The sequence below is a fragment of the Argopecten irradians genome, chromosome 3 (genome assembly GCF_041381155.1).
Source record: "Argopecten irradians isolate NY chromosome 3, Ai_NY, whole genome shotgun sequence".
Lineage (NCBI taxonomy): Eukaryota > Metazoa > Mollusca > Bivalvia > Pectinida > Pectinidae > Argopecten > Argopecten irradians.
In genome coordinates this window covers 43,740,953-43,758,735 of record NC_091136.1, presented here as the reverse complement: position 1 = coordinate 43,758,735, position 17,783 = coordinate 43,740,953, and the positions used below count along the sequence as shown (strand labels likewise).

General features: G+C 35.0%; 1 protein-coding gene across 5 annotated transcripts in view; it reads right to left on the bottom strand.

The window, feature by feature from the left end:
- The window catches only part of LOC138318708 (calcium permeable stress-gated cation channel 1-like), a 50,331-nt gene that overhangs the window by 16,895 nt on the left and 15,653 nt on the right, over window positions 1-17,783 (bottom strand). For 3 of the 5 annotated variants that reach the window (XM_069261332.1, XM_069261336.1, XM_069261333.1), the window contains exons 2-12: window positions 10,705-10,926; window positions 10,255-10,337; window positions 8,935-8,970; window positions 6,740-6,827; window positions 6,039-6,076; window positions 5,584-5,723; window positions 5,106-5,157; window positions 2,494-2,602; window positions 2,154-2,227; window positions 1,603-1,683; window positions 48-159 (exon numbers count right to left, since the gene is read on the bottom strand). In XM_069261332.1, coding sequence (XP_069117433.1) covers window positions 48-159; window positions 1,603-1,683; window positions 2,154-2,227; window positions 2,494-2,602; window positions 5,106-5,157; window positions 5,584-5,723; window positions 6,039-6,076; window positions 6,740-6,827; window positions 8,935-8,970; window positions 10,255-10,337; window positions 10,705-10,872 — 981 coding nt within the window. In that variant the 5' untranslated portion in view covers window positions 10,873-10,926. Of the gene's footprint in view, window positions 1-47; window positions 160-1,602; window positions 1,684-2,153; window positions 2,228-2,493; window positions 2,603-5,105; window positions 5,158-5,583; window positions 5,724-6,038; window positions 6,077-6,739; window positions 6,828-8,934; window positions 8,971-10,254; window positions 10,338-10,704; window positions 10,927-17,067; window positions 17,272-17,783 lie in introns of those variants that run through there. The other 2 variants (XM_069261335.1, XM_069261337.1) reach the window with 2 other exon arrangements.

The window sequence follows — 17,783 nt, the reverse complement described above, 5'->3', positions numbered from 1 at the left end:
TGAAAATAGAACCTGCTAAAGAATTCACATCATAATGTCTAGTTTACCTTCTGGGAACCACAACAGCACCGACCACATACGTGAGGTCGCATTGTTGGCCGATTTCCTGTTCTGTCACATTCCATCTGAGAATTCATTCTTGCTTCACTCACAGTCTTCCTGGAAGTCACAGAAAACACATCTTTCTTAAAACTATACCATATCTCACTAAAACCCATCTTACTCATACGCATCTACTGGCATTGACAGCTTTAAAGATGTAAATAACCTTATAATTTCTAATGTGTCTTTCCAAATCAGCTAAACTTCACCTTACTTCATATCTACAGTAAAACCCCTATCACTCGAACTGCAGGGGACCAGGTCAATAGTTCGAGGAATACGGGGTATTCGACTCATCCGAGGTTGGTCAAGATCGACAGTTAAAATGTCCGGTTTCAAACTATGACAAACAATGCACGGCAATGACATTTAATTACCCTATCTTTCAGCATTTTGGATTTCTTTATTTAAGTGTTGTATTGATAGCAATATCAAGTTGAAAAAAATGTATAACATAAATTTAGCGTTTGGAAAAGCTAATGAGAAAGCCCTAAATCAAATGTCATTCACATCGAGTAAGCGCTCGTCATCTAGGTTAATGTACAATATCCATATTGGTCAACAAGGAGTACATTTTCTATTATTTAATTATCACAAATTATTTAAAACATTTACAAAACACATAATCACAATAAAGTTGTTAACCAGCATATTTACGGACATAAGGAATGATATCTATAGATGTCTATTTAGTATTTACGAGTAAAGTTACAAAATACAATTTACATGAAAAGATACGGAACGCACTGATAAAATGTACTTTGCATATATCGTTTGATATATCGTTTACATCTTTCGGCAAATAACATTGTGTTAGCCTGTCGAATGAAACCAACGAAGAAATTAAAAAAAAAATAAACTTTTATAATTAGGCGGATGTCAACAATATCTTCCGCCTCTTTTGTCATTTCACAATGCGTACTTTCTATTAACACGGATCAACAACTTCCGTATTTATAACGAAGATTATTACGAGAGAAACATTAATAACTTAATGCCTTTTCTGAAATATTTAAATAAAGTTAGCATTAAACAACGGCTTGCGATCGTGTAGGTAGGTAATAATGACACCGTTAATCCCTTAATTACATAAAGGCTTGACACGCCAATTGTATAAACACAAGATCGTGAGCAATTATCCATGTTGGTCGGTGCAGTCAGGTGTGACACAGGTAAAAAAAATCTCAAGGGCCGAACACCTGTTCGACGAATACATGGGTAAATACTATGTATTTGACACAACTGGGACATATTTCTGTTCGAGGAATAAGGGGTATTCGACGAACAGCTGTTCGAGCTATCCGGGGTTTTGTTACTTAGATTATATAGAGAGACGGTCGGGACCGTACGACCAGTTCGACGAATAGGGGGTATTCGAGGAATCCGGGTTCGAGTTAGAGGGGTTTTACTGTACTTTACCATATCTTAACTTACATACATGTATCAACTTTTAGTTATTCCATAAACCGATAAGACATGTTTAATACTCTTTCTACTTACAGTTTCTTGTCCAGGATGACAAGATTGGAGATGTTGTAGGCAAACTGTACATCTACTACGGAGGTCTCTGGGTACGCCTCTCTGAAACAGTCATCCCCATGGTAATAGACAAATTCAAACAGAAGGATAATTGAAAAGTAAACGTGCGTGCGCAAGCACAGGGCATTGCTATAATTAATCTGTTAACAGGACATACAGATGATCCTTTATACCTTAGTAGTGTTGAATGACTAGTGACAATCCTTAGTCAATTATGAAATTTGAGGATTTCATAAAAAATACTAATTCTAGAATTTTAGAATTTACATAATGTATATGACTTTAAGCTACCAGTTTAAAGATTGCAAACATAGAATTTTAAGAAGCTTTTAGACAGCAGACTAAAGGCGTCATGAAAGCACAAACAGAATGATTTCAATAATACTATGTTGCCTATTACTGAAACATATGCAATTTGTTATTATTCAGTCAGCTATCAAATTGAGTGCAGGTATCACCAGGTAAAACCAGTTTTCATAGACTTGAAGACCAAGGATGTATGAAATACTTACTGGAAATGTTGAGTGATGATGTTTTTAAAGCATCTGTGAGTTGGGATATTGGAGATCATCAATGTTCTTGACACCTTATAAGGTAACAACAAAACATTTAACAAACTAAGTATGAGATAAAGATAATTAAAATGAAAATTTAATGATTATATTATAAAATTAAATTAATGATTAAAAGATAGTCAAGATGCACAATGTATTTCAATCTCAGTCTATAACCTTGAAATCTGACCTAGGCTCTCAACTGTGGTATTCCATGTTATTTTTTATCCTGAACTCAGCCTTACTTCTCGTATCTAAGGGTGAGATCTGATGTTGAGAATCCCCGACCTTGACCTACCTGATCATCCTCCTGGTACTCCAGGTTACGTGAGAAGTGATGCATCAGGGCCACAATGATGATGAGGAAGACGATAGCCAGCAGGGCATGTATCCACAGGAGGGGAGACCTGTAACATTACATATCACATGTAACCACAGGAGAGGAGACCTGTAACATTACGTATCACATGTAACCACAGGAGAGGAGACCTGTAACATTACATATCACATGTAACCACAGGAGAGGAGACCTGTAACATTACATATCACATGTAACCACAGGAGGGGAGACCTGTAACATTACATATCACATGTATCCACAGCAGGGGAGACTTGTAACATTACATATCACATGTATCCACAGGAGAGGAGACCTGTAACATTACGTATCACATGTATCCACAGCAGGAGAGACTTGTAACATTACATATCACATGTATCCACAGAAGGGGAGAACTGTAACATTACATATCACATGTATCCACAGGAGGGGAGACCTGTAACATTACATATCACATGTATCCACAGGAGGGGAGACCTGTAACATTACATATCACATGTATCCACAGGAGGGGAGAACTGTAACATTACATATCACATGTATCCACAGGAGGGGAGAACTGTAACATTACATATCACATGTATCCACAGAAGGGGAGAACTGTAACATTACATATCACATGTATCCACAGGAGGGGAGAACTGTAACATTACATATCACATGGGATCTCGAGTGAAATCAGACTGTAACAGGAGAGGAGACCTGTAACATTACATATCACATGTAACCACAGGAGAGGAGACCTGTAACATTACATATCACATGTATCCACAGGAGGGGAGACCTGTAACATTACGTATCACATGTATCCACAGGAGAGGAGACCTGTAACATTACATATCACATGTATCCACAGGAGGGGAGACCTGTAACATTACATATCACATGTATCCACAGGAGGGGAGAACTGTAACATTACATATCACATGTATCCACAGGAGGGGAGAACTGTAACATTACATATCACATGGGGTCTCGAGTGAAATCAGACTGTAACAGGAGAGGAGACCTGTAACATTACATATCACATGTAACCACAGGAGAGGAGACCTGTAACATTACGTATCACATGTATCCACAGGAGGGGAGACCTGTAACATTACGTATCACATGTATCCACAGGAGAGGAGACCTGTAACATTACATATCACATGTATCCACAGGAGGGGAGACCTGTAACATTACATATCACATGTATCCACAGGAGGGGAGACCTGTAACATTACATATCACATGTATCCACAGGAGGGGAGACCTGTAACATTATATATCACATGTATCCACAGGAGGGGAGACCTGTAACATTACATATCACATGGGGTCTCGAGTGAAATCAGACTGTAACAGGAGAGGAGACCTGTAATATTACATATCACATGTAACCACAGGAGGGGAGACCTGTAACACTACATATCACATGGGGTCTCGAGGGAAATCAGACTGTAACAGGAGGGGAGACCTGTAACATTACATATCACATAGGATCTTGAGGGAAATCAGACTGTCACAGGAGGGGAGACCTGTAACATTACATATCACATGGGGTCTCGAGGGAAATCAGACTGTAACAGGAGGGGAGAACTGTAACATTACATATCACATAGGGTCTTGAGGGAAATCAGACTGTCACAGGAGGGGAGACCTGTAACATTACATATCATATAGGGTCTTGAGGGAAATCAGACTGTCACAGGAGGGGAGACCTGTAACATTACATATCACATAGGGTCTCGAGGGAAATCAGACCGTCACAGGAGGGGAAACCTGTAACATTACATATCATATAGGGTCTTGAGGGAAATCAGACTGTCACAGGAGGGGAGACCTGTAACATTACATATCACATGGGGTCTCGAGGGAAAACAGACTGTCACAGGAGAGGAAACCTGTAACATTACATATCACATGTAACCACAGGAGAGGAGACCTGTAACATTACATATCACATAAGGTCTCGAGGGAAATCAGACTGTCAACATGATAATGATGACATTTTAAAGTTTATATTAACATCAACATTCATATTATATCTATGCAGACAACTGGAAAGTTTGATATTCTGGTATTCTATCTCACAACTAGAATTTCTGACATATTGTCAATTTTTAGTCCATGGTATGCTGATCTCATTTTGATTCTAATCCACTTCCATATTGATATCTTAATCCTGAGGGAATCTATAGGCATAAATCTAGTGTAACATATGACAATCTCCCTTGTATGTGTTGTATCCAGCAGATGTGGTTCTGTCACATATATTTTCACATACAAAGTACAGGTCTTTAACTATATAATAGTACACTAAAACTTGTTCATATTAAACATGTTTGAGAGGCCACAGGAATTATTACATTAATCGCCAAATTTTAGAGACTTTAAAGAATAATTATGTTTATAGTCAAATGCAGAATTATGATTTACCACCTTAGAAGCAGAAACTTTGCATTAAGTGAAACCTGTTCATAATAAAGCAGTTATCATTGATAAACAGTTTCTCATCTCAATAGGCTAGTGGTCTGTGAGTATGAAATAATGGTGATTACACAGTTCTCATTGCTTGTAGTACTTACTTTGGGTCTAGGTTTCCTATGGTTGTGTGACCAAAGTCTGTAGCATTGCCAACTACAATCAACATACAGGCATATAATTTAGTAACGTCAATCAACAAATAAGGATATAAAAGTAAAAACTTGCAGTATTACCTAATCTATGCATAGTTTTAATTTAAATTTGTTTTTCACTTTCTGAACTCTTAGTTTCATAGGTTAAAAACAATTCTTAAACATTTGATTCAAAGCTTGAAACATTTGTTAGACATTTGTTATATTTGAAGTTTGGACAGAACCAGACAGGACAAAACAAAAAGGCGTAACATTATAGACTTCTCTTTATTTAATGGCAGGGGCTAAACATAAGCCACAGGATATTATCTGTATTATGAATGACAGTAGGTCTCAAAGTACTCAAAATTAAGATATCTGTAATAAGTATGACATAAAACATTCATCAATTAAGAGTAATCAAAGATACTGAAAATAAACTGCTTACTAATGTCGCCAGAGAAGTTGGTGGGGATGACGACAGCGACGGCTAAAATACAGATTATGGTGGTGTAGATAATCAGGTAGCGCTGGAATGATAGGTACTGGATCGCATCATGGCCGCACTTCTGTAGGATATCTGCATCCCTGTTATAACAAATAAGTACTGGATGTACGGACTGTATTGAAAATTCAACAATCTATTTTGTCTATACAGTAAGGATTACTTTTTTGTCCTGTATTTACTGTATTTGAAGTAATTAGTATCTTACATACATACATGTTTAAGGATCCTATGTTACCTGTAACATACAGTTGATATGACTTGTAATAAATCAATAAAATATATTGAATATGATCAACATCCATTGGAATTATTTCATCTTATACCTTGAAATGAGATACACTACACTTTATTTAATGTAAAGTTACCAGGAGGTACAGACAAAAGATTCCACTTACTTGACCCTGAAAAATGCTGGAATCCATGCACAGAACCCCTGTGAGAACAGAGCGTTAAGCTTAAATTGTATGTTAGATAATTATTAAGGTCTACATTTGTTTAATACGATTTTCATGGATATGATAAAAAAATATTTTGATCTAACATTTGATAATTGACTAAATAGGAAATATGACTTTGCTATGAGCTGGATGGGATGCCTCAACATACAAATGTGGGTCATTACTATCACTTCGGTTCAGATTTGTTGACATATAAAAAATAAGTTTTTATTGATCGACTGAACCTAGCCGAATCCAATCAGAATTTGAAAGCAGATGCAATAAAGGTTTCAGGCAGAGTATCGTACTGAATACCCTTGGCTAGCGAAGTTGAATGAAATGGATGCCTCTAAATTTTTTCTATAACACATTTTGACTTTAAGCAATCATTGACATAAAGATTTCAACAATTTCTTAAATTTTAAGCCTCCCTTCATAAAATATCATTAATTTACCTAATTAAGATTTGATATCTATTTTAACCCTCAATATTCATTTTTTTTTTGTAGTCTTTAAGAAACAAAAATTAAAACTCCAAGACAAGTTTAATATAATCTTTTCTGATATGAAAACAAATATAGATATTTTTTCATCACAATATCATACATGTATATATATAATTTTTGAGGCCATCTGATTTCCTGTTATATCATACACACCTTATCCTGAGAGTGAAGATGGGTATCTAAGGATTCCTGTGATCCGTGAGCTGGCTTGTCTCTCTCCCCAAAAAATAGTGACGTCCATCTACAATAATCCAAACAAAATACTTAAAGAACTACCAAGACAGTCAGAAAGAAAATGGAATGAATAACAACACACAAATTCCAGTCATAACAGCCATGAATACAAATTATAATAAAATAATCTACAGTGAAATTGATTCATAAATAATAATCAATGTGGTGCAAATTACGGAAAAAATGAAACAGAACCTGCATCAGGATAATAATCATATTTGACATTTTAATTCTGATGTAATGGTGAATTATTTAATATCCAAAGAGATATCCTCTTTCAATTAATGAATAAATTAATGAATTAATAAATAGTTATAGGTATCATTAAGTGAAAAACCACCAGTCCTAGTATGATATATATATACTGATAATGCATGGTTACAATTCTGTTACTTAAACAGAATTTATTCAGGAATGCTGGTTAATATACAGTTAGTATTATCATGGCTGATCAGATATCTATACATTACGTAAACAAGCTGTCAAATATTAAAGGTACACCTGTACATTTGTATTAAGTAAATGACTACTTACTTGTAAACAAACAAGAGATAAAACCCCAATGCCTCCTCAACCAAATCCTATACTGAATAAATACATTCCAGCACCAGAACTATGAAGCTATATCAACTTGGGTAATTATGGCTGTGGCAGTGTAGAAAAGATGGGAAAACATTCAGAAGACCAGGATTTCCTTTGAGGAACTCCTTTCTTAGATCATTTAATGACCCCAGAAACATCTCATAAAACCTGTATTCATGCATGTTACATATACATGTATACCATTTTCACTCTCACAGGATCTCTACAGATTTCAACTCTATAGTCAGCAGGTTCCATCATTAGTTCATGAATTAGATTGTGAGGTAAAAACATGATTTCCTCATACAAAATGAATACCCAGAAGAGCAGATAATTCATTACTCTAGATGTATTAGAATCTGAGATGTTCTACAACATCCATTCTAGGACTTATCAAACTATTTCCTTGCATTAGATTTTTTTACTGCTATTGTAGTTATTGCATGATGAGTCAGAGACAAACAAGCTTTTGGGATTTTTGTCGGTCACCTTGTAAAAGGACAGTCAGTATAATGAGACCCAGATGTATGTCAGGCTGTCATTCCCTTTATAGGTGTTGACATTTCAAGCATCCATGTCCTGTTTAATGCTAATACAAGTACAGAATTTATACTAGGTCATAACCAGTATGCTTAACTTTTTATTGGCTAGAACATTAATAAAAATTTCTATTTTCAGACAACAAGCATGAGGATGAAAATGAAACCAATCACAGGCAGCTCTTTCTGTCAAAACATCATAAAATCATACTAATTTTCATATCAATATATTCATGTATATAATACAAAAATATTGTTAAAAACCAAGATATATATGTCTGTAGTAACCTGCTTATCACCAGGTATATACATTTTACATGTATATAGAGCAAAAATGCAATCATGATACAGTAAAACATGTTGATAATGAGCATGCTTACAATGAATTTATAGTTATAATGTAGTCTTTTCCATTCCCCACCAAGGTTCCTTAAGACATCTGCATTATTGGTATAATGTTTTATGCTTATAACAAAGTGATTTTGTTGGTACCAAGATGTTCGATATAATTATACCCATGTTTTACTGTAATGTGGTATTATTGTGGTAATTTATAATTATAGACTACTGGTAATTCAGGACTTCAAATTGCATATCACACATTAACAGTGTTTAGTTAGAGTGAGATTAGGTAATATAAATCCACTAATAGACATTTCAGTGACTGATTAAGTAATGTTTTTAATGCAATGAAGTACAAGTAATTTGACAAGACTATACTAACTGAAAGGGAAACAGTTGTCCAAACAGAATGAAAATGCAGCATGATGGGAGACAACTCCATGGGATATCATGATCAATGATCAGAGACAAACATGAGTTACACTATATTCCCTTTACTTCATGGTGAGAGCGTAAGCATCATGCTTGTTTTTCATATGTAAGTTATGCTTTAAGTTGCAGTGATAATGCAGGGTGATGAATAGGAGCAGTTGTCTAATCTATGTATATATACAAGCTAAGGTAGATGTTACAAAGCAGATATAGTCATACACATTGTAGCGATTTTCCTTCTTCAGCACTCCAGCACTGCAAACAAATACAAAATAAAAAGCAAACAAAAACAACAACAGAAAGAAAAAAAATGTCACTAAAATAGAGAGTATCTGAGAAAAAAAACATCATTGCCATTTTAAATTTTTGCAGTGTTTTTGCATGTTTTTGCATTGGTAGATTTAGCTATCATTTCAGAAGTGTCTAAAATTACTGTAGGAGCTACAGTAAACCAAAGGGCATTTGCAGTCATCTGACAACCTTGGCTAAAGTTGCACAGGAAAAGAATTATATAAGTTTTATAAATACAACAACTTTGCCCTCCATCTTGGATCGTGAACAGACTGGTCATATGTTAAAAAAATAATTACATTTCTTGGAATGCTTTTCCTTTAAATTCACACAGCACTGATAATATAGAAGAATTTGTAAATGTGTTTTAAAATCGTAGCTACCTTAAATTTTGAATCAACACAGGTAAAAAACACCACTTGATGGAGTTTCAGCTAAATTGCATTCATAGAACTTGAGAAGAAGTTCAAAATGTGTTTTTAAGACAATAGTTATGGCAAACATCTTGGATTTTGGATCAACCAGGAAAATAACAACTCTTGGTTGGGAGTCAGGACCATGTCTGGATTATTTATGAGTTTCTACTAAATCCCACAGGCAGAATTTGAGAAGTTTAAAATGTGAAAAGTTCATGGACGAAGCATGTTGCCTATAGTTCATCTTGTGGTCATCCTGAATTGTTGAACATAGCCATTTGAGGCATTCAAAATGCAAAAAAAGGATTGATTCGTTTGCATGTCATCTCCAGTACAAAAACATCTGATAAAGGGAGTGAAAATAAAATCCTAGACTATCTATTATTTGTTTTACCAGAAATCCACAGAACTAGATACATTGGTATTCTACTGACAGCAATGTATAGAGTATCACTTCAGGGAAAACAGGAGAATTGATTTTACCATATCAGCATAATTTCTGCTGTAACATGCATATTATTCAGTGATCATAGAATAATACCTTACTCTATAGAACAGATAGACAGAGACAGGGGTCGCTCTAGGGGATTAGCTCCATCATTCAACCTTAGGAAAGATTCCACTAAAATCAAATTTGATTTAGACATAAACTTTGGTCAATTTAAGAAAATGCTCTTGCATGATTTTTGAATAACTGTAGACAGACAATGTGGTTTGGTATAATAATGCATAGGTCTTAGCCTGAATAGGTGAACTGAAAAACTCAAAATAAATATCACACAAGACGACATATTTTAAGAAGCATGCCTGATAATAATGACTTGATTCTTACTTTTCTTCAGTTCGGCTCACAAGTGCTATCCGACCATAATCCCATGCAATCTTCCTCAAAATGGCAAATAGTATGATGAGCACCTTAAATACATAAAACATTCATATCAAAGTACTATGACTTTTACAGTAGTATGGATGGAAAGAGAAAATTCTGTAATCAGGGTAATGCGAAAGCTTTGTCGTGAAAATTTACCCAGTGGTACTATGTTGTACATGTATTCGCTTTGATGTTAAAAGTTTTATCTATCGCCAAAATAACAACACTGCGAAGTTGTATGCAAACAAATTGCAAAATTAAGGACTCGTGAAAATATCCACATTTACAGGCAATTGGATATACCAGGTATATTGCATATTGTATGTTTATATTACCATACACGACAAAATATACATGTGTTATCCATTCCAATATCAATATTCAGTCTTATACTAAAGCATGATCACTTACCACCCACACAATTGCATTGATGATGAGAGTAAAAGGGATCTCTCCATACTCGCCACCAGTGAAGTCATATTTAGTCTGATTGTGAGACCAGAAAACCCCACACTGTTCTTCTGACGGTGGGGCCACGGGACGTGAGGTGGTGGGAGGGCCTGGCCCCTGGGAATTCATCACTCAAGGGAATGTTGTCACACAATTCTAAAGGCCATACTCAGGATCTCAGATCTGTAAACATAAATACATTTATATTGTCACACAAATCTAAAGGCCATACTCAGGATCTCAGATCTGTGAACACAAACTGTAGTCACACAAGTCTATAGGCCATAATCAGAATCTCAGATCTGTGAACACAAACTGTAGTCACACAAGTCTATAGGCCATACTCAGGATCTCAGATCTGTGAACACAAAATGTAGTCACACAAGTCTATAGGCCATAATCAGGATCTCAGATCTGTAAACACAAAATGTAGTCACACAAGTCTATAGGCCATAATCAGGATCTCAGATCTGTCAACACAAAATGTAGTCACACAAGTCTATAGGCCATAATCAGGATCTCAGATCTGTAAACACAAACTGTAGTCACACAAGTCTATAGGCCATAATCAGGACCTCAGATTTGTAAACACAAACTGTAGTCACACAAGTCTATATGCCATACTCAGGATCTCAGATCTGTATATACACACACTGTAGTCATACAAGTCTATAGGCCATACTCAGGCTCTCAGATTTGTAAACACAAACTGTAGTCACAGGACTGATAAAGTGTGACTGACTTTAGTTTATTAATGATATATTTTATGGTACCTATACTATTACTATAATCCTAACTTATACAATACATTAAATCCTACTGAACTTAACAATATAAATGTTATTCATCATTACATAGTCTTTTTCAGGACAATTTTCTATTTTCCCTGTGGAACTTTCCTGGATGATTGAAAATATATAGTTACAATAAAATTATACATATAGCTATGTGTGGAAGGCTATCATATCACACATTTGTATTTGATTATGCTTTTATCAAGTTCTTTATCTGGAGTCCTATCAACAAATATTCTGGAACTCCAAATGGATCTATGTAAATCAACATATCCCTGGACTGCCTCATATATTGGAGAGTATACATGTCCAATGATCCCCTAATATTAGATATGTCAGTCAATAATTGAAGATGTCAGTACTGGGCAGTGGGATATCTACATATACCAGAATAGTCTAATGTCTCTGGACAGTATAGACTTCCCACAGGACAAATCAACTAGACAACAAATGCAATGGAAAAGAATGATCTGATACCAAGGCAAAGTTCCAAGTAAACGCAGGAAAGTCATTCACAGATAACATATACGTTCCGATGGCCACCGTTTCTTCAGATAGAAATCGACTCCAGTATATATAACCAAATCCTAGAGTGACATATGTTTCAGTACTCTAAAACTCTTACTTTCCCTGGCTTTATCATGAATTTCCCTTTGGACTTTGCAACTGAACTAGAATGGACTGATTGCCTTTTGGTTACTGTAATTTACAACTGTCTTCATACTTATCAGATTACCTGTGAAAAGGTATTTGGATATGATATGCAAAAAGCACCAATTAAAGATACATTTTCAAATTAACCTTTAAGAATTATTTACTCTCCATAAATTAAAGCGCCACCTACAAAATTATTTACTCTCCAGGAATTAAAGCGCCACCTACAAAATCATTTACCCTCCAGGAAGTAAAGATGCTCCACCCCCGACAGAGCATAAATGATATTCATCATTTGAACTATAATTGGTGTTTAATCGTGTATATATACATGCCTAATTAACGCAAACAATAATACATTGTAACTTCCCAAAACCGAACCTTCTCAAAACCGATCACCTCTAGAAACCGAACATGAATGTCATGTACGGAATGAATTCCTCTTTATTAATAGTAAATGAAACTTCCCAAAACCGATCCCTCCCAATTCCGAATACCGAAAAATTTTGAGATCGGAATAGTCAAGTGTAGCTAAAATACACATGTTTCTGAAAAATAGCCTTACCCGAGCAACATCGATAGCTTAATGCATTGAGATCTGATCAACCGATCGTGAAATACACATGTATCTGTATCCATAGTTGTAGCATGCCATGTCCTGGGGCATGTATACAGGTGTGAAGGCTATAGGTATATGTACACGGTAATTATACCAGAGATGGTGGTGCAATTATTTAATCATGTCTATTGTTTAGATATTTAACGAAGGTCTACCACATGCACTGTAGGAAAACAAGCAGAGCTAGTAATTAAGAGAAAGTTTCATAATCAATTTTGAGAGTCTCAAGCGGGTTAGTTGTTTACGCGCAATTGTCAGACAACGTAAATTATCTGTATGAAGAAGCCGAAGCCATGTATTGTTTTAGAAAATGATCATGTCATATAATGACCGGCATCTACTGATCATCGTGTAATATTAGACCTACTTAATTTGATTCTTGGTGTAACCGGAAGCAATCGGCTGTATATGTAGGTTAGTGCAGATGAGAACATCCCCAAGAACATTCACGCAACTAACTACGTTTATAAGCAGTAACAAAGTCAAGATTGTTGTAATCCATTTCTATTAAACGTACAATTCTCTCTTTTGTGATTACATTCACATTATCAATTAATATCGGTCGGTTATTACGAACACTAGCATACAGGCAGAACAGTTTAGTGTAGAAAACCACTTCCGGTCAATTAAATCTGGATTGTAATGATCGATATTTGGTGAACATCTTTAAAGAGCCACCTACAAAATTATCATTCTCCAGGAATTAAAGTGCAGCCTTAAGGTACATATAAAGGAACTCTCCAGTAATTCAAGTACCATCTACTACTGGCTGTCAGAGCCAATTACTTCATGTGAATTACACAAACTATCGGACTTCCATATGGCAATATGTTTTCTATATTGTCACATAATAAACCTAAACATGTACTCCAGAGAGAAACACGCATACAAGAATCAATGAAAGCCTCAATATCCTCATCGCTGCTTTACATCTATTATCTTGATATTACAAATTTCTGTCATACAATTCAAGTAGGAGACAAGCTACACAACTAACAAAATCAATTTGTGAGATGCTGAATTCTAGTCATACACATTGTATACATAACATCATATTATGATATCAGTAAATTTTTTTTTACATAGAATGTATATTACCACTGTATACGTTTTTCAATGAAAATTTCAATGGATAAAAGTATAGATGCCCAATAGCTAACAAATGAAATCTGGTCCTGAAACTTTTATCTTGAGTTCTTCAGCTGAGCCCAGCCAAATCATGTCTTGTAACCATGGAGATGATCACCTGATTTGTCCATTTAGAAGTAAATCAGTGGTGACAATATAAGCCATGGTGTGGTAACCATAGAGAGTGTCACCAGGTCACTCCACAGATTCTAACGAGTAATTCAATTGGTGGCTGGGAATGGTCTTCTTTTTTTCAGCACATCATGTTAACAACAGAGGGTCATATAAATCACCTAAAAGCGGAGCATGTAGAACAAATCCTAAAACACACCCGGCGATTCATTCAGTAAATGTGACAAAAACTCTGGCCTAAAATAGTTGTAATTAAGAATTCAACTTAATACATGAAGCTGTTTGTTCCATTAAAAAGAAATTATTAAGAAGCAAATAAAGTTTATATGCAATGTAGATATGAGCAATATCCATAAATCACTTTCTTTCAGAGACGAAGCAATTCTAGCAATATGGCTAGATTGACCCTTTTTGCCTCTGCCCCTCAGGCCCAGGAGTCAACCCAACCATTTGCACAATGATGCTACATACAAAATATGAGCAAAACCATTTATAACTTTTTTACAAGTTGTTCTTAGCAATATGGCCCCGGGGATTAATCAAACCATTTGCACAATTTTAAATCCCCATGCAATAATGATTCCAACAGCCAAATTTGGTTACTTCTGAAATACATTTATGACTAAAAAGAACATAACAGTGGTAAAATTTACATAGCCACATTTTTAATATATCAGCTGTAGTGAAAGGTTATGTATGCTATCATAATCACTTTGTATTTTAAGATTCTGTCATTACTGAACACTTTGCCATTAGCAAATTCATAGAAATACAACAGATTGTAATGGAAACAATAATTACATGAACGTACCACCTACACGTACCACATACAAACCCCATGTTCACAATAACAAAATTTGCCTAATCAATTATCATCAATCAGTTTTTGAAACATCATTAGGCCTATCACCCTTCATAATTGCTCTGAAGCATTCCTCCCTTACACACCCGATACATTATTGATTATCGTGTCACCTATCAATCATATTGTCTATAGCCAAATAGGCATCCTGGGCACTGCATAGTATGGTGGGTGCTTCTTGTAATGTATTTAAGACAAATATATTATAATCATTATATTTATATAAGGTCATATAATTGACTCAGCTAATGAACCAGAACTAACTCCATTATAGTTGGCTCCACCCAAGTAACCATGGTACACAATAGCACATGTAAAATCCTCTCAAAAACCAATATAACTTATAGCCTGCAATCATTTACACCATTGATGCATTCACTGTCATTTGAAAATCAAATTCATATTCACAGCTTTCAGAGATTCGTACACAATGGAAGCCTTTTTGCCTGGATTTTCCTGTTCAATCACTTACACGTTCCGCTTGATAATAGAGATAGGTTTTGTAGGATGTAATACAGATCTATAAATCCATTCAATGTAAATATTGACAGCAGGAAAATATTGATTACACCTGCAATCAATGATTCATAAAGACAGGTGTTGGCAGAATCAATGATGGATGTGTGAAATATGGAGCCGTGCACTCTCAGTGGTGACATCACAGCACATACTGGAAGTATGAAATGTGCTAGCTAGGGTAATTCATTGACACCTTCACATCTAGACTACAAATACCATATGCCCATAGAGATCTTCACATCTGAGAAACACAAAGTACTATACAGATTGCAGATCACCACTATATATATATATCTTGATTAGGGTAATTCATTGACACCTTCACAGACTACAAATGCCATATATACACAAATTACTATAAAGATTACAGATCACCACTATATACATTAGAGATTTATTTATCTTGAAAGAAAATTTTGAAAATCAATTAGAACAAGCAATTGCCAAATAAATCAAATTTCATTCTACATCCTTCCTTCTGCAGTCCTGCAGTGTTATCTTACTTAAAAGTTAGACAAGCATATTCAATCTTCCAACAGTAAATATGGTAGTACATGTAGAAATCAATACAACAATTTTAACATTTAAAAGTACTTCATTGGTAGGATGACTTGTGATGAACTCATTGTGGTATACAGAAACACAGAAAACTATAAAGCTTCATACTCGGCATGAATCACACACAAACATCACCAATAATCAATGACTTTCATGTCAAGGTAATGATATCTCAGTAGTTACACATCTGTTCCACAATAATTCTAAAGCCTTCAACAAACAACAATCTACATCTTCAAGTAGTGATCTTTATCATAAAGACTCTGTACATGAATGAAGAGAAGTCTACCAGCCAATAAAACTGCCCACTTTTCTGGACTCTGGAAAATTCTAAGAAATTGTCCAGCCTGATTAATACTGAATAGAGAGGACTACAATCATCCTAAAGGCATGTACAGTGAAGGTGTGAAAATCATCTGACAGCAATAGTCTGGAAAACACACATTCTACACAGAAATATCAGAGAACAGATTTTATTATTGATTAAAAAAAAGAATCCGGCAGTCCAAAAAAGTCAGAATCCGGATGGTTTGGGCTAAGAACGCAAGTGTTTGGAACATCGAGAGTTGTCTGTACTCTTACTAATGGACTCACAATAGTGGCTATAAACTCCTGGCAGCAATTCTAAAGAAACATACTTGTAGTGACACTGGACTGGGTCGATCATTGGTGACCAGGTAGTGAAGATGGTTGGTGTTTGGAGGTCCGGGTTTGGTTGTTTCATTTCTCTCCACACATGTTTACATATAATAAAGCAGTTAGTAATCCATAACGGTTTCAATTATATACTGAAGACATCCATGTATAAGTACAATGTACAAAACATGTTTATAACAAATACACTTACATCACATTCATGGTTATAGCATAGTAATTTTCATTCCCCATCAATGTTCCTATAAGATGTCTGTAAGATATGTATATAACAAACTACGTTTATAATGAAGTAATTTTGTTGGTCCCCTGAGATTCGTTATAACCATGTTTTACTGTACATACATTTGATGAAAATATGTCTTGTTTATGCTAAATGAATCACATAAATGACATAATCTTACCTTTACTCATAAGGTACCATTTATCATGTAAGATTTCAGTGTTTCACTAACACATGGATGCTGTTATACAGACAAAACAGCTACAGTTTCCGTCAATCTTATACAAAATGTAAGATACCTTGTCCCAATGATTATCTCTGCTAGACTTGACTGCCTGTATGGCAATTATAAGTAGATCGTTTAACCTTTCAGAGGCTTAGGATGCAGATCATACACAGGACTTGAAAACCTAATGTGTACAAATTCAGCTATAAAATATCTCTAAATATAAATACCACAGACTAAAGCGAGACAAATAAAAGAAGCATAGACATAAAAACATACTGATAAATCTATTCTCATGTAAACACAGTCACACCTTGCTGTTTGTAAACAATCCTCATATCAGATCAATGTATATATAGTGTATCTAAGGTCAAACAAACTTATAAACACCATAGTAATATGATTTTAAATTATCAAATGTCGGACAGAGACATAAATCTGTTCAGCATAAGACAGATGGATCAGATATATATCTGGTCAGGGGTTTAGAGAGGCTGTCAGTTCATCATACATCAGTGGTTAATGAAGAAGATTAAACCAGTGATAGCATGTTGTATTTTCCTCAAGAAAAAAATGTCTTCCAATGATGTATTTGACAAAATTATAAATCAATTATTTCCAATAAATTCCAATAATGTGGTGGAAATATATTTTCCAGTTTATCATTGGCT